Source organism: Salmo trutta, unplaced genomic scaffold (genome assembly GCF_901001165.1).
Source record: "Salmo trutta unplaced genomic scaffold, fSalTru1.1, whole genome shotgun sequence".
NCBI classification, from domain to species: Eukaryota; Metazoa; Chordata; class Actinopteri; order Salmoniformes; family Salmonidae; genus Salmo; species Salmo trutta.
Window position 1 is genome coordinate 1,376,682 of NW_021823216.1, and position 23,112 is coordinate 1,399,793.

The 23,112-nt window shown below is 42.1% G+C and overlaps 3 protein-coding genes and 4 non-coding genes across 10 annotated transcripts in view; all 7 read left to right on the forward strand.

Moving 5' to 3' along the window:
- LOC115189705 (uncharacterized protein RP612) overlaps positions 1-23,112 on the forward strand; it is a 579,758-nt gene that overhangs the window by 509,446 nt on the left and 47,200 nt on the right. The window lies entirely within an intron of this gene.
- LOC115189704 (transmembrane protein 19) lies at positions 706-21,808 on the forward strand. Of its 2 annotated transcripts, none has more exons than XM_029748244.1 (8): positions 706-810; positions 3,162-3,312; positions 4,130-4,243; positions 13,505-13,642; positions 14,058-14,134; positions 14,260-14,437; positions 19,452-19,661; positions 21,387-21,808. In XM_029748244.1, the coding sequence occupies exons 2-8, from the start codon at positions 3,183-3,185 to the stop codon at positions 21,545-21,547; spliced, it is 1,008 nt and encodes a 335-aa protein (XP_029604104.1). In that variant the 5' UTR covers positions 706-810; positions 3,162-3,182; the 3' UTR covers positions 21,548-21,808. The 2 variants fall into 2 exon arrangements, with proteins under 2 accessions (XP_029604104.1, XP_029604105.1); XM_029748245.1 differs by lacking the exon at positions 706-810 and adding an exon at positions 2,376-2,771.
- Positions 6,412-8,186, forward strand: LOC115189709 (hydroxycarboxylic acid receptor 2-like). The gene has a single exon (XM_029748253.1). The coding sequence runs from the start codon at positions 6,640-6,642 to the stop codon at positions 7,597-7,599; it is 960 nt and encodes a 319-aa protein (XP_029604113.1). The 5' UTR covers positions 6,412-6,639; the 3' UTR covers positions 7,600-8,186.
- On the forward strand, positions 16,596-16,668 carry trnak-cuu (transfer RNA lysine (anticodon CUU)). The gene has a single exon. It is a non-coding gene; the product is annotated as a tRNA-Lys (tRNA).
- trnak-cuu (transfer RNA lysine (anticodon CUU)) lies at positions 17,555-17,627 on the forward strand. The gene has a single exon. It is a non-coding gene; the product is annotated as a tRNA-Lys (tRNA).
- Positions 18,629-18,701, forward strand: trnak-cuu (transfer RNA lysine (anticodon CUU)). The gene has a single exon. It is a non-coding gene; the product is annotated as a tRNA-Lys (tRNA).
- Positions 19,211-19,283, forward strand: trnak-cuu (transfer RNA lysine (anticodon CUU)). Its single transcript has one exon. It is a non-coding gene; the product is annotated as a tRNA-Lys (tRNA).

Genomic DNA, 23,112 nt, shown 5'->3' on the forward strand with positions numbered 1-23,112 from the left:
TCATGGATTTGATGTGATTTAAAGTGGGCTGAGGTCCCCCTCTACTGGGCGGATATTGTAACTACAGGTATCCTGTTCTACTCCTGAAATAGTCCACTACTGTCTAGGCCCAGCCTGGGGTTTTATTGGGTGTTTTGTAACTCTGATAGGCCTATTCATTAGTTAGTCTCGGTCCAGCCTTGGGGTTTATCGAGGGTTTTGAAACTTGATAGGCCTATAACTTAATTAGTATGTCCAGCCTGGGGCTTTATCAGGGGGATTTGCAAACCTGATAGGCCTATTCATTAATTCATGCTGGGGGATTCTGCAAGAATTTCCCCCACAGATGTCCCACAGAACAGACGTGGTTATTACTCTGACGTCGATACGGTCTAAACCCTCTATGAATGTATATAAATATAATGTATGTCTTTCAGTTCGTTTTTCTAGAAGGCAGGGAACATTGAAAATAATAATTGGAACTAATAAATATTTGAACTACATACTTCTGAGATAATGTCCGTGTGGTTGAACTGTTGGAACCAACACACCACTGTGAAGCCGTTTTCCTGGTATTACAGGAAAACAGCTATGGAGTTTCCTGGTATTACAGGAAAACAGTTATGGAGTTTCCTGGTATTACAGGGTTCAATCAAAGAGTCCTCAGTCAGTGGCGGGGGCTTCTTGATATCACGTCATACTACAAATTATTTGACATGCTTTTTGATTCATGGTGAATCCAAGTCCGCTCTAAAAAGTCATCATGACTGTTTGATTTCAGAAGGTAGTGATAGAGGATTTTCGACCAGCAGACAATTTCGTTACAATTGGGTAGGTAACAAGGGCTTTTAACCATAATGCTTTATAGTGTACACACTAGTGTACTTTGATGGTAAACTATTGGTGGTGAGTTTGTTTGTAAAGAAAGAGTGTTATGTTTAGCTTTTATTTTAGCTTTTATTTTAACAGAAGACCACTCTACTCCCTGGAACTGAAAGTTGATAGTTTTATGAGATTGCAGTAATAGCCAATGCCTGCTAATGACTACTTTTATATTGACACACAGGTTAATTCATTGTATGTAAGTATATTAAACATTTAAATAGGCTAGTGTAAAAGTTGTCACGCTACTTGCTTAGCGAGTACCACTTCCTCCCGATTCGGTCCATACCTGGCGCGAACTCGGGACCTCAGCCCTTACAGCACACACGACTGTCTTCCATTAAACGTGTTGAGGTAAAGCTAGCTAATGACGCGATGCAAGCGGGACACCTAGGGTAAGGAGTAAGTTCCACACATCTCCGTGTGCTACGCTAGCCACTATAATAAAACATGCCTGGCTTACACTCTATAAAATGTCAGGGGCCTCATTTATCAATATTGCTAGAAACTATTCTAAAATACTACTTATGAACGGAATGTAGAATGTTCCTAAGCATAGAAAAAGTGTGATTTGTTTATATATATATATATATATATATAGAATTTGTTCTTAACTGACTTGCCTAGTTAAATAAAGGTTAATATATATATATTAACCTTTATTTAACTAGGCAAGTCAGTATATATATAAATATATATATATTAACCTTTATTTAACTAGGCAAGTCAGTTAAGAACAAATTCTTTGGGGAACGAGATCTGATAAACCAATCTGTACTTTCTGGAAAACAGTACCAACGGTCTCTAAAAACGCGCTCTGCGAAATGAAGCGTGTGCCAGATCTTCTAACAGCGCATGATCAGCCATCTCTCATTTGATTTACATTATCTCAGTCTTTTATAGTATTTCTATAATGGTTTAACTTTAACACTTGCCTCTAATTTAACAAATTACTGTACAGTACATGGATTATTATCATAACAAATGCACTGATGTGGTAAAAGTATGTATAGCCTGTCAATATGTCTTGCATGAATTCACAATTGAAATACAATTCAATCGAAAATTGATGTAATTATTACTCAGAACAATTTCACACATTTTCAACATATATTTTCCACAGGCTTGACAAGCAGTTCCCTTATCCCACCACTTGGCACTGTGCCTACGCATGTTTATGGCTGTGCGTAAATTTACTGTCACTCTCAAGCAAACGTTCATATTGATAAATCTCACACTTTGCGTGGAAATGATCCCACGCATGGTTTATGCACAGATTTGTGCCTGCACATGGTTGATACGTGAGGCCCCAGAAATGCATGATGATTAAATGTATGTAAGTAATACATGGATATCCTAATAGTGAAAAAAATCACATAAACGCTGAATAATATATTTGATTTTGTATTTATTACTCAAACGTATTGATAGATTTGTGTTTGGTGAATAATTAATTTTTGTGAAATATGAGCACTGAAGCTTTAATCTGACAGATTAGCGGAAATACGCATGTATTTCTTTAAATCCACATCCGGTTCTCAGTCAACAATGAAAGTGAACTGCTGGGGAAATCATAAGGGAATGTAGTATTTCATTATGCATTCCGTTTTCTTAAGGAGTTGAGAAAATTGGGTAGGATTTAGACGTTCCCTGTCTCTGGTCCACACTCCAGTCCAGTTAGAGGCGGTAATGCACCTTAAAGTTGGTTCCCAACCGCCATAAAACATCCACAGAAGATGAACAACGAATCCTGTGTTTTGAAATCTGACGACGCTACAGTACTGTGACAGCTGTGAATCGTCTCATCTCGCTAAGTTATCTTATAGGGACAAGTTACATTAGATAGTTGTTTTGGCACTTCCCCACAATGAAGAAGCAGGATACACAAGCCATGGCTTCGGCTACTTCAGGTGCAACCTTTACCCTATTTTCTTTAGCCCACTTTCCGACTTATTAGCTTGCTAGCTAGCTGCTAGTTCCACACCAGTAGACATCTAACGTTAGCTAGCTAGTTGGCTAACGATATGTGATGCTGTCCGGTCAGCCTTACGTTTTTAGGAGTAATGGCCTGGTCCTACCTAGCCTGGGCAGCTGTTAGTGGGTTTATGATGGAGATCCATAAAGCCCACCAGCGTCTGCCCAGACTAGCCGGGTCCCAGACCTGCCTGGTGTGTCAATGTGCCCACAGGAGTTGGCAAGACAGTACAAACAGACCTTGGACCAGGCTACTAACTGTCCCCTGTAAGCCATCTGTCATATAACTAAACAAGTGCCTGAGGTAATGTCGATGACTTCCACAGGTTCTATTCCCTTCTTCCACAATGATTTTTGAGGATGAGATACCAATGAAAGAATATCTCAAGATGATGACTGATATGATCGTGTTGTGTGCCACCATGGCCATCTCCCTCTTCTTCTGGATCATTTCCATCACAGCCAGCACATATTATGGTAAGACACACTTGCGTGTGTGTGCACATGCTCACACACACCTTGTCAGTTATGTCCAGTGTTTCCCCTACCATTGTTGGTTTATAAAAAGTTTGTTAACCCTTTAAAATATTATTTTTTCAGAATAAATGTTACCTAAATCAGATCTTCATGTAAATCCTACTCATAATAATAGATTAAGTTAATCTGATTAAACAAATAACACAAAAACAATTGTACTTTAGAATTTCTTTATTGAGAAATTGATCCAACATTACATTTCTTTGTGGGGAAAAAGTATGTGAATCTCTAGATTAATGAGCTCAAAGTGGATTAAAGTAGTCAAAAGCTTAGTATTTGGTCCCATATATAAGTAAGAATAGAAGATGTTTCAGAACACTTCTAAATTATTCCTGATAGTGCCATGATTAAGAAAAAAAACCAGGAATGAATCATGAATACGGATGAGTGAGAAGTTTAGAGGCTGCAGAACATGCTCACATGCTCTCACCGTTACCCTTTTTTTTGTTGTTGCAGAAATAGAGACAATGCTAAAGGGTGCAAACTTTCTCTCAACACTATATAAGCAAGATGGGCCCCCCTCCCTAGCTCTGTTGCTCCCCCCCCCGCCTAGTTCTGTTGCCCCCCTGCCTAAAAGAGAGAGGCTTCTATTCACCTCATTCCAGAATATCGACAAGGAGAGATGGTTTCAGTAGTAGATGTTTGTTAAAGAGGATGAAGCACTGCTTGATGAAACACTGAATATTATCTAGAGCTATAACTTAATTCAATGCGTGCGTGTGTGTATTACTGAGTCCTGGACCTTCTGTCATTCCAGGCACTCTCCAGCCGGTGTCTCCATGGCGATGGTTGTTCTCCATCCTGGTTCCTCTGACTCTCACCACACGGGCCCTGAAGAAGAGGAGTCTGGACCACAGCGGAGCCCTGGGAGGTAAACAAACATTAGAACATAAATCAATGAATCAAAATAAAAGATTCCTGCTCATGATGTATTCTATGACTTCCAGCTAAGAACTGCCCGTGTCTTCACCTTGTAGTTCTGTGTGTTTAATCAATCAAAACGTGTTATGACAGCCTCAACTACATTTTAATTCCCACGGATGTGTTGTGTAACCAGAAGCACGCCCCTGCACTTACTTAGGCCTACTTCATATAGGAATTCAGCAGGGACTTACAAGAAAATATGTAGCAAAGGAAAAAGGTCACTTACAGTGGGGGAAAAAAGTATTTGATCCCCTGCTGATTTTGTACGTTTGCCCACTGACAAAGAAAGGATCAGTCTATAATTTTAATGGTAGGTTTATTTGAACAGTGAGAGACAAAATAACAACAAAAATATCTAGAAAAACGCATGTCAGAAATGTTATAAATTGATTTGCATTTTAATGAGGGAAATAAGTATAATAAGTACCCCCTCTCAATCAGAAAGATTTCTGGCTCCCAGGTGTCTTTTATACAGGTAACGAGCTGAGATTAGGAGCACACCCTTAAAGGGAGTGATCGTAATCTCAGCTTGTTACCTGTATAAAAGACACCTGTCCACAGAAGCAATCAATCAATCAGATTCCAAACTCTCCACCATGGCCAAGACCAAAGAGCTCTCCAAGGATGTCAGGGACAAGATTGTAGACCTACACAAGGCTGGAATGGGCTACAAGACCATCGCCAAGCAGCTTGGTGAGAAGGTGACAATCGCACATTTGGTGCGATTATTCGCAAATGGAAGAAACACAAAAGAACTGGCAATATCCCTCGGCCTGGGGCTCCATGCAAGATCTCACCTCGTGGAGTTGCAATGATCATGAGAACGGTGAGGAATCAGCCCAGAACTACACGGGAGGATCTTGACAATGATCTCAAGGCAGCTGGGACCATAGTCACCAAGAAAACAATTGGTAACACACTACGATGTGAAGGACTGAAATCCTGCAGCGCCCGCAAGATCCCCCTGCTCAAGAATAGATATACATGCCCGTCTGAAGTTTGCCAATGAACATCTGAATGATTCAGAGGACAACTGGTGAAAGTGTTGTGGTCAGATGAGACCAAAATGGAGCTCTTTGACATCAACTCAACTCGCCGTGTTTGGAGGAGGAGGAGGAATGCTGCCTATGACCCCAAGAATACCATCCCCACCGTCAAACATGGAGGTGGAAACATTATGCTTTGGGGGTGTTTTTCTGCTAAGGGGACAGGACAACTTCACCGCATCAAAGTGACGATGGATGGGGCCATGTACCGTCAAATCTTGGGTGAGAACCTCCTTCCCTCAGCCAGGGCATTGAAAATGGGTCGTGGATGGGTATTCCAGCATGACAATGACCCAAAACACACGGCTAAGGCAACAAAGGAGTGGCTCAAGAAGAAGCACATTAAGGTCCTGGAGTGGCCTAGCCAGTCTCCAGACCTTAATCCCATAGAAAATCTGTGCAGGGAGCTGAAGGTTCGAGTTGCCAAACGTCAGCCTCGAAACCTTAATGACTTGGAGAAGATCTGCAAAGAGGAGTGGGACAAAATCCCTCCTGAGATGTGTGCAAACCTGGTGGCCAACTACAAGAAACGTCTGACCTCTGTGATTGCCAACAAGGGTTTTGCCACCAAGTACTAAGTCATGTTTTGCAGAGGGGTCAAATACTTATTTCCCTCATTAAAATGCAAATCATTTTATAACATTTTTGACATGCGTTTTTCTGGATATTTTTTGTTGTTATTCTGTCTATCACTGTTCAAATAAACCTACCATTAAAATTATAGACTGATAATTTCTTTGTAAGTGGGCAAACGTACAAAATCAGCAGGGGATCAAATACTTTTTTCCCCCCACTGTATATACAGATATTTAACTAGGCAAGTCAGTTAAGAAAAAAATATTATTTACAATGACGGCCTGTTCAGGGGCAGAACAACAGATTTTTACCTTGTCAGCTTGGGGATTCGATCCAGCAACCTTTCGGTTACTGGCCCAACACTCTAACCACTAGGCTACCTGAAGACTGTGTTGATGCAATGTCTTCCACTATATCCTCAATCCCTCATGGGACCAGCTGCTTATTTATTGGTCCTGTGGTGACTCGCCTACTCAGGAATGGAAGGTGCTCAACCAACAAGTCTGAACAATTTACAACTGCTGCCTGGGGGGAATTACTTCCAGACTGAAGTACAGTCCTTCAGTTTCACCAAGTCTGCACACGGAATAGGAGCTTGCTTCCCTTCCCTTAAACAGACTCACTTGGCGTTGAGGACTCTAGAGGACTGCTTTTCCTTCTTAAGGATTCGGACAGGATCAGACTTTGACTGTAAAAGGGACAGGTTTTGACAGTTCATATTATGGAAGAGGATCTTCTGAATGATAACTGCACAGCAGATAATCTGCCCTTGTACACATTTTACGCCTCTGTGATGATTGTGGAGTTCACCCTGGCTGTGCCTCTTAACCTCTCAGTGCTTTACCTCTTCATCTTCAAGCTGGAGTTCTGGAAACGGAACTCCAACAACCTTTTCCTGTTCAATCTCGTGTTGGCTGACCTTCTTCTGCTGGGCTGTTTGCCAGTGAACGCGTACAATTTTCTTCACGGAGAGCGGCAGAGTATGGACGGAAGCATCTGCAAAGCCATGCTCTTCATGCTGTTTCTGAACCGAGGTGCCAGTATCGGCTTCCTGGCTGTGATTTCACTTGATCGCTACTTCAACGTGGTTCATCCTGGGAACAAGGACTTTGTCCTCAAAAAGTCCCCTCATATATCTGTCATCATCTGGCTAGTACTGCTCCCTTTGACGATCCCCACCATGCTGAAGACTGGTTGCTGTGGCAGTCATGGGGACGTCACTGACACTCTGAGAGAGGTTGTGTTTTTCACCCAGATTCTCATCCCTTTCTTTGTGTTGGTGTACTGCACGGTCCGCATTGTCAACAGACTCAAAAAGAAGACAGTAGGTGACAGGACCAAGCTGCGTCGAGCAGTGTTTCTGGTCACCTCTGTCATGCTGGTCTTTTCTTTCTGTTTCCTGCCTTGTACCATAGCTAGAATTGTTCTGTTGATTGTCAGAGCCATGGATTTACAGAATGCTGAGAATATAGCTATTCAGGTCTATGATGGTTTCATAGTTTTTTCCCACATGGATTGTCTAGTGGACCCAATTGTGTACTGCTTAAGCAGCACTAAGTTCAAAAACCTGTACCTGACAACTTATTGCCCCTGTCTACTGAGAAACAACGCAGAAACGGCTGAAAGAACAAACCCAACACGAACAAACTTAAATCTAAAACGCAACAACAATACACTGTAGCTAGTAGGTAATAATACTTCAGGGTGTGGTAGTGGCCGTGGCCACAGTTTTTAAAGAGTTTCTTGCAATTATACACTTTCATGGGGCTGAGAATGTTTTGTATTTTTTTCTAAAGATCATTTCCTGCAATTCTACACATTTTGCCATGGCTTATGCCGTATAACTACAACGTTCTTAAAACAAATCTATTGGGGCCCCATGCCATGCCATTTTTTACATTTTAGATTCTCTGACTGTCTAGTTTTTATTTTGGTGATGGTTAGTTCTCAAAGATTCTTTTTTTTAAAGATATAGCTCCATTATCTTTTCTACATACTTTATATATGGTTTTAGTCGTTTTTAAGTTCACACTGAAAACGTTTTTGCCATATTAATATTTTTTGATGTGGCGGCCCGCCGCTGCTAAATGAATATAGGAGAAGCACTGGCATGTTCAGCTTTTGTTTGTCAAATCAGACTGTGATTCAATACTGGTTTCTGTTATGATCAGTCATCGGTTTCTTTCACCTGTGATGTCATCATGTTAAACAGATCATCATGATGCTGTTACTAATTGTCTGGGTCAAATAAATATTCTCCTCAAATGATCCTCCCATAAAAATGATTGTTACTACTACTACCACCACGACAACAACAGCTGATAGGAGCTACCCCCTCCTCCATTGGAGAGGTAAGACCACATTATATACTATTACTACTAGTACTACAACAGCTGATAGGAGCAACCCTCTCCTCCATTGGAGAGGTAAGACCACATTATATACTATTACTACTAGTACTACAACAGCTGATAGGAGCAACCCTCTCCTCCATTGGAGAGGTAAGACCACATTATATACTATTACTACTAGTACTACAACAGCTGATAGGAGCTACCCTCTCCTCCCTTGGAGAGGTAAGACCACATTATATACTATTACTACTAGTACTACAACAGCTGATAGGAGCTACCCTCTCCTCCATTGGCGAGGTAAGACCACATTATATACTATTACTACTAGTACTACAACAGCTGATAGGAGCTACCCTCTCCTCCATTGGAGAGGTAAGACCACATGATCTACTACTACTGCTACTCTTGATTAGGTCAATTAATAAATACTTTTTATATAGTGTGAGAGTATTTGTATTAAATTCCAATTATACATACTGTACCTCTCATTTTATGATATCTATATCCACTGTATAATACTATTCAGTATCTATATGTACTGTATGATAATATTCAATATCTCTATATCTACTGTATAATACTATTCAGTATCTACAGTGCATTCAGAAAGTATTCAGACCCCTTGATTTTCCACATTTTGTTACTTTAAAAAACATCATATTTACATAGTTATTCAGACCTTTTACTGAGTACTTTGTTAAAGCTTTGGCAGCGATTACAGCCTAAAGTCTTCTTGGGTATGACACTCCAAGCTTGGCACACCTGTATTTGGGGAGTTTATCCCATTCTTCTCTGCAGATCCTCTCAAGCTGCACAGCTATTTTCAGGCCTCTCCAGAGATGTTCGATCGGGTTAAAGTCCGGACTTTGGATGGGCCACTCAAGGACATTCAGAGACTTGTCCCAAAGCCACTCCTGCGTTGTCCTGTTGGAAGGTGAACCTTCACCTCAGTCTGAGGTTGTAAGCACTCCAGAGTGGTTTTCTTCAAGGATCTCTCTGTACTTTGCGCCGTTCATCTTTCCCTCAATCCTGACTAGTCTCCCAGTCCCTGATGCTAAAAAACATCCCCACAGCATGATGCTGCCACCACCATGCTTCACTGTAGGGATGGTGCCAGGTTTCCTCCAGACGTGACGCTTGACATTCAGGCCAAAGTGTTCAATCTTGGTTCCATCAGACTAGAGAATCTTGTTGTTCATGGTCTGAGAGTCTTTAGGTGCCTTTTGGCAAACTCTGAGAGGGCTGTCATGTACTTTTTACAGTGGTTTGAATATGTAAATAAGTTATTCAAAATAAATACAAAAAGTATTAATTTGCAAAAATTCTAAACCTGTTTTCACTTTGTGATTATGGGGTAATGTGTGTAGATTTAAAATGTTTAAATCCATTTTAGGATAATGTGGAATAAGTCAAGGGGTCTGAATACTTTCCGAATGCACTATATAATACTATTAAGTATACAGTACTAGTCAAAAGTTTGGACACCTCATTCCAGGGTTTTTCTTTATTTTTACTATTTTCTACATCGTAGAATAATAGTGAATACATCAAAACTATAAAATAACACATATGGAATCATGTAGTAACCAAAAAAGTGTTAAACAAATTTAAATATATTTTAGATTCTTCAAAGTAGCCACCCTGTGTCTTGATGACAGCTTTGCACATGTAACCGATGTGAAATGGCTAGTTAGTTAGCGGTGGTGCGCGCTAATAGCGTTTCAATCAGTGACGTCACTCGCTCTGAGACTTGAAGTAGGGTTTCCCCTTGCGTCCCCGCGGCTTTTGTGGCGCGATGGGTAACGATGCTTCGTGGGGTGTCAGTTGTTGTGTGCAAGGGTCCCTGGTTCGATCCCAGGAAGGGGCGAAGAGAGGGACGGAACCTACACTGTTACACACACTCTTGGCATTCTCTCAACCAGCTTCACCTAGAATGCTTTTCCAGCAGTCTTGAAAGAGTTCCCACATACGCTGAGCACTTGTTGGCTGCTTTTCCTTCACTCTGCGGTTCAACTCATCCCAAGCCATCTCAATTGGATTGAGTTCGGGTGATTGATGCAGTACTCCATCACTCCTTGGTCAAATAGCCCTTACACAGCCTGGAAGTGTGTTGGGTCATTGTCCTGTTGAAAAACAAATGATAGTCCCACTAAGCGCAAACCAGATGAGATGGCGTATCGCTGAGCACTTGTTGGCTGCTTTTCCTTCACTATGCGGTTCAACTCATCCCAAGCCATCTCAATTGGATTGAGTTCGGGTGATTGTGGAGGTCAGGTCATCTGATGCAGTACTCCATCACTCCTTGGTCAAATAGCCCTTACACAGCCTGGAAGTGTGTTGGGTCATTGTCCTGTTGAAAAACAAATGATAGTCCCACTAAGTGCAAACCAGATGGGATGGCGTATCGCTGTATAATGCTGTGGTAGCCATGCTGGTTAAGTGTGCCTTAAATTCTAAATAAATCACCAACAGTGTCACCAGCAAAGCACCATCACACCACCACCTCCATGCATCACGTGGGAACCACACATGCAGAGATCATCTGTTCACCTACTCTGCGTCTCAAAGACACGGAGGTTGGAACCAAAAATCTCAAATTTGGACTGATCAGACCAAAGGACAGATTTCCACCGGTCTAATGTCCATTGCTCGTGTTTCTTGGCCCAAGCAAGTCTCTTCTTCTTATTGGTGTCCTTTAGTACTGGTTTCTTTGCAGCAATTCGACCAAGAAGGCCTGATTCACACAGTTGATGTCTCTTTTACTTAAACTCTGAAGCATTTATTTGGGAAGCCATTTCTGAGGCTGGTAACTCTAATGAACTTATCCTCTGCAGCAGAGGTAACTCTGGGTCTTCCTTTCCTGTGGCGGTCCTCATGAGAGCCAGTTTCATCATAGCGCTTGATGGTTTTTCGACTGCGCTTGAAGAAACTTTCAAAGTTCTTGACATTTTCCAGATTGACTGACCTTCATGCCTTAAAGTAATGATGGACTGTCATTTGATTGGCTCAAAGGCATTAAGAAAAAAATGAATTCCAAATATTAACTTTTAACAAGGTACACCTGTTAATTGAAATGGATTCCAGGTGACTACCTCATGAAGCTGGTTGAGAGAATCCCAAGAATGTGCAAAGCTGTCATCAAGGCAAAGGGTGGCTACTTTGAAGAATCTCAAATATAAAACATATTTTGATTTAACACTTTTTTGGTTACTACATGATTCCATATGTATTATTTCATAGTCTTAACTTTTGACTGGTACTGCATAATACTATTTTGTACATGCTTTGTTGATGAAACAAACAGGGGATGAACATGATTAAAGATAGGACAAGGTTTCCACATTAATTAGTTATTTTGAATATGAAATGCCAACCAGATAAAGATTGGCATTTCAAAAGCAAAGACTGATTTGATAAAGTGAATGATTTGCAGCAGGCAGCATGGAAACAAAGAAACATCAAGCAGAAATGGAGCATATATTTTTTTAAACATCCTTAAAAATATCATTAATGTTTTCTTCCAAAAAAAAATATATATATATTAATTCATATTGATCCATCAAGTCTCAAACTCACCCAACAAATTATTAGGGGAGAAAACTATTAAAGAGGTACTTTGGGATTTTGGCAATGAGGCTCTTTGATCTACTTCCCCAGAGTCAGATGAACCATTTTTATGTCTCCGTGTCCAGTATAAAGGAAGTTACATGTAGTTTCGTGAGCCAACGCTAACTAGCATCACACATATACTTCCAGGCAATGTGCTATCTACATCTAACTTCCTTTATACTGGACACAGAGACATAATAATGTTATCCGAGAGTTCATCGGACTCTGGGGAAGTAAATAAAGGGCCTCATTGCCAAAATCCCAAGTATCACTTTAACCTTAGGAGTCTCTGTTGGGTGTTTAATGCTATTATTCATTCTAAGATGCATTCCACACAGTTCCAGCAGCCCCAGGCGTACGCGTGTGAGAAGAGTGGTTGCCCCTGACGTCAGTCACATATTAGCCAGGCCATCAGCAGTCCTCGTGATGTAGTGATCTGGATCTGAGAGAAATTAATTAGTCACCATTCTTTTAATCGGGGTCTGTGCTGAGTCACATTATTCAACTGACTAAAGCAGTTTATTCATGTGCTAATTGGTACATTCCAGAAATATCTTTGGTTTAGCAGATTGTTCTGGCAATTCTCACATAGAAACTGTGAGGAAGGGTCTTTTGACATTTGTATCACAAACTATTTTTGAGAAAATCATGAGGGTAGTGGTAATTTTAGGCTCTTTTTAAACCTATACATGCCTTCTGTAAGACCCTATGATCCTTGAACTGTACATGATACAGACCATCTTGGAGTCAATATACTCATTATAGTGTGCACTCAAATATGGAGTACAGCTAGATTCAGAAATAAATGTTATCACATTTACTTTACCCAACATAAAAAAATATGAATATTAATTCAACAATATACTCTTCAAAGATGTCAAATTTCAAAGTGGGTTCTCCGGTACTTTAAGATATGACCCATTTTATACATAGAAATGTACATTTTATAGGTCATTAACCAATCACATGATTGCACATTCAGCAAATCACCAGCAGAGGGAGTTCTTTTTGAATCCATTTTCCCATTCACTGTGTTAGTGGTGTTCATAAAATGTATCATAACTTAAATTAGCAGAGAGCCCACTCTAGTAATGTGATGTATTTGTAGAGTATATTGTTCCAAACAATGTCTTAAAATGAACTAAATCAAAAAAGTTACTTTTCAGATATTCATATGAATATTTAATGTTGAATAAATTAATGTAAAAAAAAGAATGTATTTCATAATCAAGACATACTCCATATGGCACACTATAAGGAGTATATTGACAACAAGATGTCTGTATCGTGTACAGTTCACAGATCATAGGGTCTTACAGGAGGCATATATATATATATATATATATAGTAGGTCTAAAAAGGGCCTAAAATGGCCACTTCCATCATGATTTTCTCAAACATCATACGGAGAGAGTAGATGTTCTGAAAAGGCAGTTAGACCTAGTTTGTAACTTGGTCCCAGATCTGTTAGAGCCAGCTCCTGTGGCTGTTGTTATGTTAAACAAACACGTGGTCATAACAACGGCCAAAAGAGTTGGTTATAAACAAGTACAAACAGATCTGGGATCAGGCAAGTGTGTTTGAGTTGCATTGTTTTCATGCTTTTGTTCCTTGTCCCTACAGCCCTGCTGGTCGGCTTCATCCTCACCATGGCCAACATGAGTTTCTTCTCTGCCCTGCTGGCTTTCTTCATCACTTCCTCCAAGCTGACACGCTGGAAAGAAGAAGTCAAGAAGAAGCTAGACTCTGACTATAAAGAAGGTAACGGAGCTACAGCAGCTAGGCCAGCAGCTAGGCCAGCAGCTAGGCCAGCAGCTAGGCCAGCAGCTAGGCCAGCAGCTAGGCCAGCAGCTAGGCCAGCAGCTAGGCCAGCAGCTAGGCCAGCAGCTAGGCTACATGACTCTCTAGAGACATTCAGTCAGTCCACACCCCAGTCAGGCCACACTCCAGTAAGCAACAGCCTGCTACTGGATTGCTTAGTCTGCCTCAGTCAGTGATATCTGGTTTTAAAAAAAAGAAAAAAAACCTGCATAAGTCATTTGACCTTTAAAGGGATAGTTCACCTTTTTGAAGTGTAGCTTATTTAACAAGGAAACCCACCCCCAGTGAAGTCAAAAGGAAGTGAAACATTTGGAGGTGAACTATCATTTTAATGTGTGTCCTCTTTGCCCTCCAGGTGGTCAGAGGAACTGGGTGCAGGTGTTCTGTAACGGTGGTGTCCCCACAGAGCTGGCCCTGCTCTATATGATCGAGGTCAATCAATCAGTCAATTTAATTATATATTTGAATACATATAACAGCTGCCTCAGCCAAGTGAGCCAACCATACATCTGTCACTCATCTGAGGTTATTTCTATTGTGGTCCTGGTTATAATCAGGTGGGTCCAGGGGAGATGCCGGTGGACTTTGGGAAGCAGTACTCAGCCTCCTGGATGTGTCTGTCTCTGCTGGGGGCCTTGGCCTGCTCTACGGGGGACACCTGGGCATCAGAGGTGGGGCCCGTCCTCAGTCAGACCAAACCCAGGCTCATCACGTCCTGGAGAGAGGTCCCTACAGGTACACACACACCTGGGCATCAGAGGTGGGGCCCGTCCTCAGTCAGACCACACCCAGGCTCATCACCTACGTAAGGGGCCATTGTGTGTGTGTGTGTGTGTGTGTGTGTGTGTGTGTGTGTGTGTGTGTGTGTTGTGGTGGATGAATCAGAATTAGTTGGGTAACATAGATAATTAAGTTGTCTTATCTGCATAATATGCTTAATGTGATATACTTGTTATTAGAATGTATCCCTTCGGACTCTGGTGTTGGCAGTTGCACTTCTTCCCTCAGCTGGGGCTCAGTCACCTGGGGCCCAGAGAGGGGAGAGGTCAGGCTTGTCTTTTACATGTCCCTGGTGCTATGCAGAATATCAGAAAGGGAAGAGGACAGGAGGGAACATTGTCTTCATATGTGAATGTATCTGCTAAACCATGTGAAGGGATGGTGTGATTAATGGGGAACCAGTTACTGGTTTCCACAATGTCTGTGCGCCAGTCACTCTCATTTGGCCTGTGGTAGTGTCTAGAGTTTACAATTGATTTATGCCATTGGATGAGTTGGTGTTTTTGTGCTAGGAGTAACAGGAACAAGATAGCAACCTCGTCTTAGGGGCCAAACTGAACGATAATTTATAGTGAATGCTCTCTGGCTACGGGATACTCCTTTCTCATTTATAAAGTCTCACTTTGTGAACTGTTCCTAAGATCTGTGGTTTGTTATGTTGACTAGGGGGGTGGATCTTTGATATAAAAGATCTCAGTAGCCATTGTGTTGCCACTCAACGGATCATTAGAAAATGGTGAGTCGTTAAGTCATTGCTATTGCAAAGATCTTATTATTAAAGATGAAGTTTAAGTATAACTCTGACTGGTGTGATAAGTTTGTCTCTCCTAATTTGATAATACAGAAATAAACCGTGTGTGTGTGTGTGTGTGTGTGTGTGTGTACACTACCGTTCAAAAGTTTGGGGTCACTTAGAAATGTCCTTGTTTTTTTTAAAGAATTTTTTTGGTCCATTTAAAATAACATCAAATTGATCCGAAATACAGTGTAGACATTGTTAATGTTGTAAATTACTATTACAGCTGGAAACAGCTGTTTTTTAAATTTTTATTATGGAATATCTACATAGGCGTACAGAGGCCATTATCAGCAACCATCACTCCTGTGTTCCAATGGCACGTTGTGTTAGCGAATCCAAGTTTATAATTTTAAAAGGCTAATTGATTATTAGAAAATTGCACAGCTGAAAACTGTTGTGCTGATTTAAAGAAGCAAAAGAACTGGCCTTCTTTAGACTAGGCTCAAAATGGCCAGAAACGAAGACCTTTCTTCTGAAACTCTTCAGTCTATTCTTGTTCTGAGAAATGAAGGCTATTGCATGCAAGAAATTTCCAAGAAACTGAAGATCTCGTACAACGCTGTGTACTCCTCCCTTCACAGAACAGAGCAAACTGGCTCTAACCAGAATAGAAAGAGGAGTGGGAGGCCCCGGTGCACAACTGAGCAAGAGGACAAGTACATTAGTGTGTCTAGTTTGAGAAACAGATGCCTCACAAGTCCTCAACTGGCAGCGTCATTAAATAGTACCCGCAAAACACTGGCCAAAGAAGTAAAAGATTAAGCTTGGCAAAAGAACGCAATCTTAATCTTTTATTTCTTTAGCCAGTCTGAGATATGGCTTTTTCTTTGCAACTCAGCCTAGAAGGCCAGCATCCTGGAGTTGCCTCGTCACTGGCCTCCACAATCATCTGACCTCAACCCAAATGAGATGGTTTGGGATGAGTTGGACCACTGAGTGAAGGAAAAGCAGCCAACAAGTGCTCAGCATATGTGGGAACTCCTTCAAGACTGTTGTAAAATCATTCCTCATGAAGCTGGTTGAGAGAATGCCAAGAGTGTGTAAAGCTGTCATCAAGGGAAATTGTGGCTACTTTGAAGAATATAAAATATATACTACATGATTCCATATGTGTTATATCATAGTTGGTCTTTACTATTGTTTTACAATGTAGAAAATAGTAAAACTTAAGAAAAACCCTGGAATGAGTAGGTGTCAACTTTCGACTGGTACTGATATAGAGAGAAAGTTCAGACCCTGTAAGGTCTGTCAATGGGCAGAGTTGTGTCACTCCCTGTGAGGTCTGTATATGGGTGGTGTTCTATAGTGATGCAAGCCCGGCTAGCTCAGTCGGTAGAGCATGAGACTCTTAATCTCAGGGTCGTGGGTTCGAGCCCCACGTTGGGCGCTACCTTTTGATTTGAAAGCCTTTCTTCTGACAAATGTGTGAGCATTACATTTACATTACATTTAAGTCATTTAGCAGACGCTCTTATCCAGAGCGACTTACAAATTGGTGCATTCGTCTTATGATATCCAGTGGAACAACCACTTTACAAATCAAATTTTATTTGTCTATATATATATGATACACAGTACCAGTCAAAAGTTGACTCACCTACTCATTCAAAGGTTTATTTTTAATAAATGTACAACAATTCCTACATACCTGTTTTCACTTTGTCATTATGGGGTATTATGTGTAGATTGCTGAGGATTTTTTATTTAATTCATATTAGAATAATGCTGTAATGTAACAAAATGTGTAAAAAAAACAAGGGGTCTGAATACTTTTTGAAGGCACTTGTATATAAGTAACGAGTAATGACTAAACTAATGTTTATAATGGCGTTATTATGCTCTAATGGTGCTTTATCCTATCACAAGTGGAGGATTAGGGTATAGGACAGGATCAAAGGTCATGTCATGCTGCCATGAGGCTTGTTAACAGGAAGTTAAAGGATTTATGCATATTCAGGCTACGTCTGGCAGACTCTGTTTCTCAACAGGGGGGATCATGAGACCTTTTGGACCATGGTTTTCAGCCCCACACTATGTCTAAGTCCAAATGGCACAAATGCCCTGGTCAAAAGTAGTGCACTATATAGGGACTAGGGTGCCATTTGAGTTGCAGACTGTATGTAGAAAGAGGGTAATTATGTTTGAGAGTTGTTACTGTCTCTAGACTAGTCATTTCCCAACCTGGTCAAACAGTTGTTACATGCTGGGCTGCTGTGTTATTTACCAACCTGGTCTAACAGTTGTGTTATTTTGGGATGTTGTGGATTGTACAAGCCCGGCTAGCTCAGTCGGTAGAGCATGAGACTCTTAATCTCAGGGTCGTGGGTTCGAGCCCCACGTTGGGCGCTGACCTTTTGATTTGGCTACCATTGAGCCTCAGAGGCTTTGGGCTAGTTTCCTGGACACAGATTATAGTCCTCCACTGAAAAGCACTACCTATGAACAATATCAAATGGGCATGCTTTTTAGACTAGGACTTAATGGGTGCCTGGGAAAGCAGCCTTAGAGGTATAGTGGTTAATACACATGCAACATAAATTACCAGTATTTGTTGACTGTGTAGCTTCATCACCCTGGGGATAAGTACTAGGGTGATGAAATAGAGGACTGGTGAAATTGAAGAGGCAGGGTTGGTTCACACCCTGAGGTCTGTCAATGGGCAGGGTTGGTTCACGTTCTGTGAGGTCTGTCAATGGGCAGGGTTGGTTCACGCTCTGTGAGGTCTGTCAATGGGCAGGGTTGGTTCACGCTCTGTGAGGTCTGTCAATGGGCAGGGTTGGTTCACGCTCTGTGAGGTCTGTCAATGGGCAGGGTTGGTTCACGCTCTATGAGGTCTGTCAATGGGCAGGGTTGCTTCACGCTCTGTGAGGTCTGTCAATGGGCAGGGTTGGTTCACGCTCTGTGAGGTCTGTCAATGGGCAGGGTTGGTTCACGCTCTGTGAGGTCTGTCAATGGGCAGGGTTGGTTCACGCTCTGTGAGGTCTGTCAATGGGCAGGGTTGGTTCACGCTCTGTGAGGTCTGTCAATGGGCAGGGTTGGTTCACGCTCTGTGAGGTCTGTCAATGGGCAGGGTTGGTTCACGCTCTATGAGGTCTGTCAATGGGCAGGGTTGCTTCACGCTCTGTGAGGTCTGTCAATGGGCAGGGTTGCTTCACGCTCTGTGAGGTCTGTCAATGGGCAGGGTTGGTTCACGCTCTGTGAGGTCTGTCAATGGGCAGAGTTGGTTCAGACCCTGTGAGGTCTGTCAGTGGGCGGGGTTGGTTCAGACCCTGTGAGGTCTGTCAGTGGGCGGGGTTGGTTCAGACCCTGTGAGGTCTGTATGTGGGTGGTGTTCTATAGTGATGCAAGCCTGGCTAGCTCAGTCGGTAGAGCATGAGACTCTTAATCTCAGGGTCGTGGGTTCGAGCCCCACGTTGGGCGCTACCTTTTGATTTCAAAGTCTTTCTTCTGATGAATGTGTGAGCAAATCACATTTTATTCGTCACATGCTCCGAGTACAACAGGTACATTGAAATGCTAAATGACAAGGTCTTAACTCTTTTTCTTGAACTACATTGTTGGTTAAGAAAATATTAACTAAATAAAACTAAAGTAAAAAATCAAATAAAAAGTAACCTTAAAGAACAATAAGGAGGCTATATACGGGGCACTGGTTAGTCAGACACCAGAGGCTTGGTTGGAAAGAAAGTCAATAATCTGTTGACTGACTGTTCAGTCAACAACTTTTCACATTGAGGAAGAGGATAAAAGACTGGGTTAGAGGCAGTTCATTGAAATGTAATGTAAATAATGTCTATCTATTGACAGTGTTGTGTAAGAAGAGCCTAACAGTAACTGACTGTGGCAGGTGATGTGAAGCTAGGAGGGGGGCGGGGTTCCTGACTCATTTTCACATTCCTATATGCAGGGGGAATTCCAGTTACCCTCAGGCCCGGCTAGCTCAGTCGGTAGAGCATGAGACTCTTAATCTCAGGGTCGTGGGTTCGAGCCCCACGTTGGGCGGCAGTGTTTTGTGTTGAGTGCTAGCCTCTGAGACAGACTTTGACACAGTTTCAATAATCACTTACTGTAAATAGTGTAGTCTTGCTGCATCCTGTTCCTAACAATGCTCCTCCCCATGAGACTAGTAAAACAACATGTTGTAAAGGGTGTTAACTGTTCTTTTCACAGGGACCAATGGAGGAGTGACCCCAGTGGGTCTACTGGCTAGCTTCCTGGGGGGCCTGGCAGTGGGCGTGGCTTACTATATATCTCAGATCCTATTGGTCCGTGACCTGCACCTGGCTGATCCCCAGTGGCCAATCATAGTCTATGGAGCCATGGCTGGCCTATTGGGGTCCATGTTGGACTCTGTCCTGGGAGCACACTGGCAGTACTCAGGTGGGTCTGACAACAATGAGTTATTAATGTGTTATTATCAGGGATTAGTTGTGTTATTATCAGGGTTTAGTTGTGTTATTATCAGGAATTAGTTGTGTTATTATCAGGGATTAGTTGTGTTATTATCAGGGATTAGTTATGTTATCATCAGGGATTAGATATTCACGTTATTATCAGGGATTAGATATTCACGTTATCATCAGGGAAAAGTATACATAACTAACTACAGATATAGAATATATACAGTGCATTCAGACCCCTTGTCTTTTTTCACATTTTGTTATGTTACAGCCTTATTCTAAATTTTTTTTTTTTTTTAAGTCAATCTACACACAATGCCCCATAATGACAAAGCAAAAACTGTTTTGTAGAAATTTGAGCAAATATATATAAAAAAATATATATATATATCTAATTTACATAAGTATTCAGACCCTTTACTCAGTACTTTGTTGAAGCACCTTTGGCAGCGATTACAGCCTTGAGTCTTCTGGGGTATGATGCTACAAGCTTTGCACACCTGTATTCGGGGAGTTTCTCCCATTCTTCTCTGCAGATCCTCTCCAGCTCTGTCAGGTTGGATGGGGAGTGTTGCTGCACAGCTATTTTTTAGGTCTCCAGAGATGTTCGATCAGGTTCAAGTCCGGGCTCTGGCTGGGCCACTAAAGGACGTTCAGAGACTTTTCCCGAAGCCACTCCTGCGTTGTCTTGGCTGTGTGCTTAGGGTTGTTCTCCTGTTGGAAGGTGAACCTTCGCCCCAGTCTGAGGTCCTGAGCGCTCTAGAGCAGGTTTTCATCAAGGATCTCTCTGTACTTTGCTCTGTTCATCTTTCCCTCGATCCGGACTAGTCTCCCAGTCCCTGCCACTGAAACATATCCCAACATCATGATGCTGCCGCCACCATGCTTCACTGTAGGGATGGTGCCAGGTTTCCTCCAGATGTGACGCTTGGCATTCATGCCAAAGAGTTCAATCTTGGTTTCATCAGACCAGAGAATCTGGTTTCTCATGGTCTGAGAGTCCTTTAGGTGCCTTTTGGCAAACTCCAAACTCTTGGGGACCTTCAATGCTGCAGACATTTTTTGGTACCCTTCCCCAGATCTGTGCCTTGACACAATCCTGTCTCTGAGCTCTACGGACAATTCCTATGACCTTGTGGCTTGGTTTTTGCTCTGACATGCACTGTTAACTGTGGAACCTTTTATATAGACAGGTGTGTTCCTTTCCAAATCATGTCCAATCAATTGAATTTACCAGATGTGGACTCCAATCAAGTTGTAGAAACATGTCAAGGATGATTAATGGAAACAGGATTAATCTGAGCTCAATTTCAAGTTTCATAGCAAATAAGGTATCTGTTTATTTTTTTATACATTTGCAAAAATGTCTAAAAACCTGTTTTCACTGTCGTTTTGGGGTATTGTGTGTAGATAGATTATTTTTTTTCTTCATTTAATACATTTTAGAATAAGACTGTAACAAAATGTGGAAAAAGTCAAGGGGTCTGAATAATTTCTGGAAGGACTTTATGTTATTCGTTTATTTGGAGTTTTTCATGTTGAATTGACCCCCCCCCCCCCCCCCCCAAAAAAAAGATTTACAGATGTTTGATATCCATGTATTAGCAGGTTCTTGAAGTGTCTTTCTTGAATTTAAAACATTGCAGGCATTAAAAAAAAATGTCTGCTCCACTCTTACACATGTATGATGTCCCTTCTTCCCCAGGTTATGACGAAAGCCTTGGAAAGGTTGTTAACTATGCGTCTGTGACAACTAAGCGGATATGTGGGAAGCCTATCCTGGACAACAATGGCGTTAACCTCTTCTCTTCCATCATAGTAGCTCTGGTTCTTCCTGGTTTTGCATGGAGCTTCTGGCCTCACTAGGGAAGGAACTCTTTACGCTTCCCTGATTTGTGTTTTGTCCAAAAAAAATGTGCAAACATGTTTTGCTTGTTGTATTGAAGTCGTGCCACTAATGTGTTATACTTTACCTAGTATGGTGTAGCTTGCTGTCTAAGGAAATAGAGTTACCATGCTACAACTCACCTCACAACTCTGGGTTTGTCTTTATGGTAATACATTTGTTGGTCTTAGTTTAATCATATAGATTTCAGTTGTTTACTAAAATGCATTAAGTGCATGGACTATAGGAGAGTCATTTTTTTTGTTTGATTGAATGAATCTTTTGCTAAACTTTTTGTAATACTCTTGAGTAGGCCTACACCCTACACTAGAGAAGGGAAGGGGTGAGAGAAGCCTACACTAGAGAAGGGATGGGGTAGGGGTGAGAGAAGCCTACACTAGAGAAGGGATGGGGTAGGGGTGAGAGAAGCCTACACTAGAGAAGGGATGGGGTAGGGGTGAGAGAAGGGGTGAGAGAAGCCTACACTAGAGAAGGGATGGGGTAGGGGTGAGAGAAGCCTACACTAGAGAAGGGATGGGGTAGGGGTGAGAGAAGCCTACACTAGAGAAGGGATGGGGTGAGAGAAGCCTACACTAGAGAAGGGATGGGGTAGGGGTGAGAGAAGCCTACACTAGAGAAGGGATGGGGTAGGGGTGAGAGAAGGGGTGAGAGAAGCCTACACCCTACACTAGAGAAGGGATGGGGTAGGGGTGAGAGAAGCCTACACCCTACACTAGAGAAGGGATGGGGTAGGGGTGAGAGAAGCCTACACCCTACACTAGAGAAGGGGTGAGAGAAGCCTACACCCTACACTAGGGAAGGGGTGAGAGAAGCCTACACCCTACACTAGGGAAGGGGTGAGAGAAGCCTACACCCTACACTAGGGAAGGGGTGAGAGAAGCCTACACCCTACACTAGGGAAGGGGTGAGAGAAGCCTACACCCTACACTAGAGAAGGGATGGGGTAGGGGTGAGAGAAGGGGTGAGAGAAGCCTACACTAGAGAAGGGATGGGGTAGGGGTGAGAGAAGCCTACACTAGAGAAGGGATGGGGTAGGGGTGAGAGAAGGGGTGAGAGAAGCCTACACTAGAGAAGGGATGGGGTAGGGGTGAGAGAAGCCTACACTAGAGAAGGGATGGGGTAGGGGTGAGAGAAGCCTACACTAGAGAAGGGATGGGGTAGGGGTGAGAGAAGCCTACACTAGAGAAGGGATGGGGTAGGGGTGAGAGAAGCCTACACTAGAGAAGGGATGGGGTAGGGGTGAGAGAAAGAAGGGAAAGTGTTATGTCACCAGCCCCCCAAACATAACACTGTCCTATAATATCACCGGATGAACTCCTTTATTAATGTGCTTTGTAATGGTTGCTTTGATAAAGTGTCGGCAATCCTGTGGTAAGTGATTCACTGATGCTGTAAAGTAATTAGCATTGGAATAAATACTTGATGGATTTTTTTTGCCTTATTGCATCATATGAATGTTGAGAGGGTAACATTACCAGTGATGATGACCCTTTCTAGGACCATGACCTGAGTACCTATTACACCA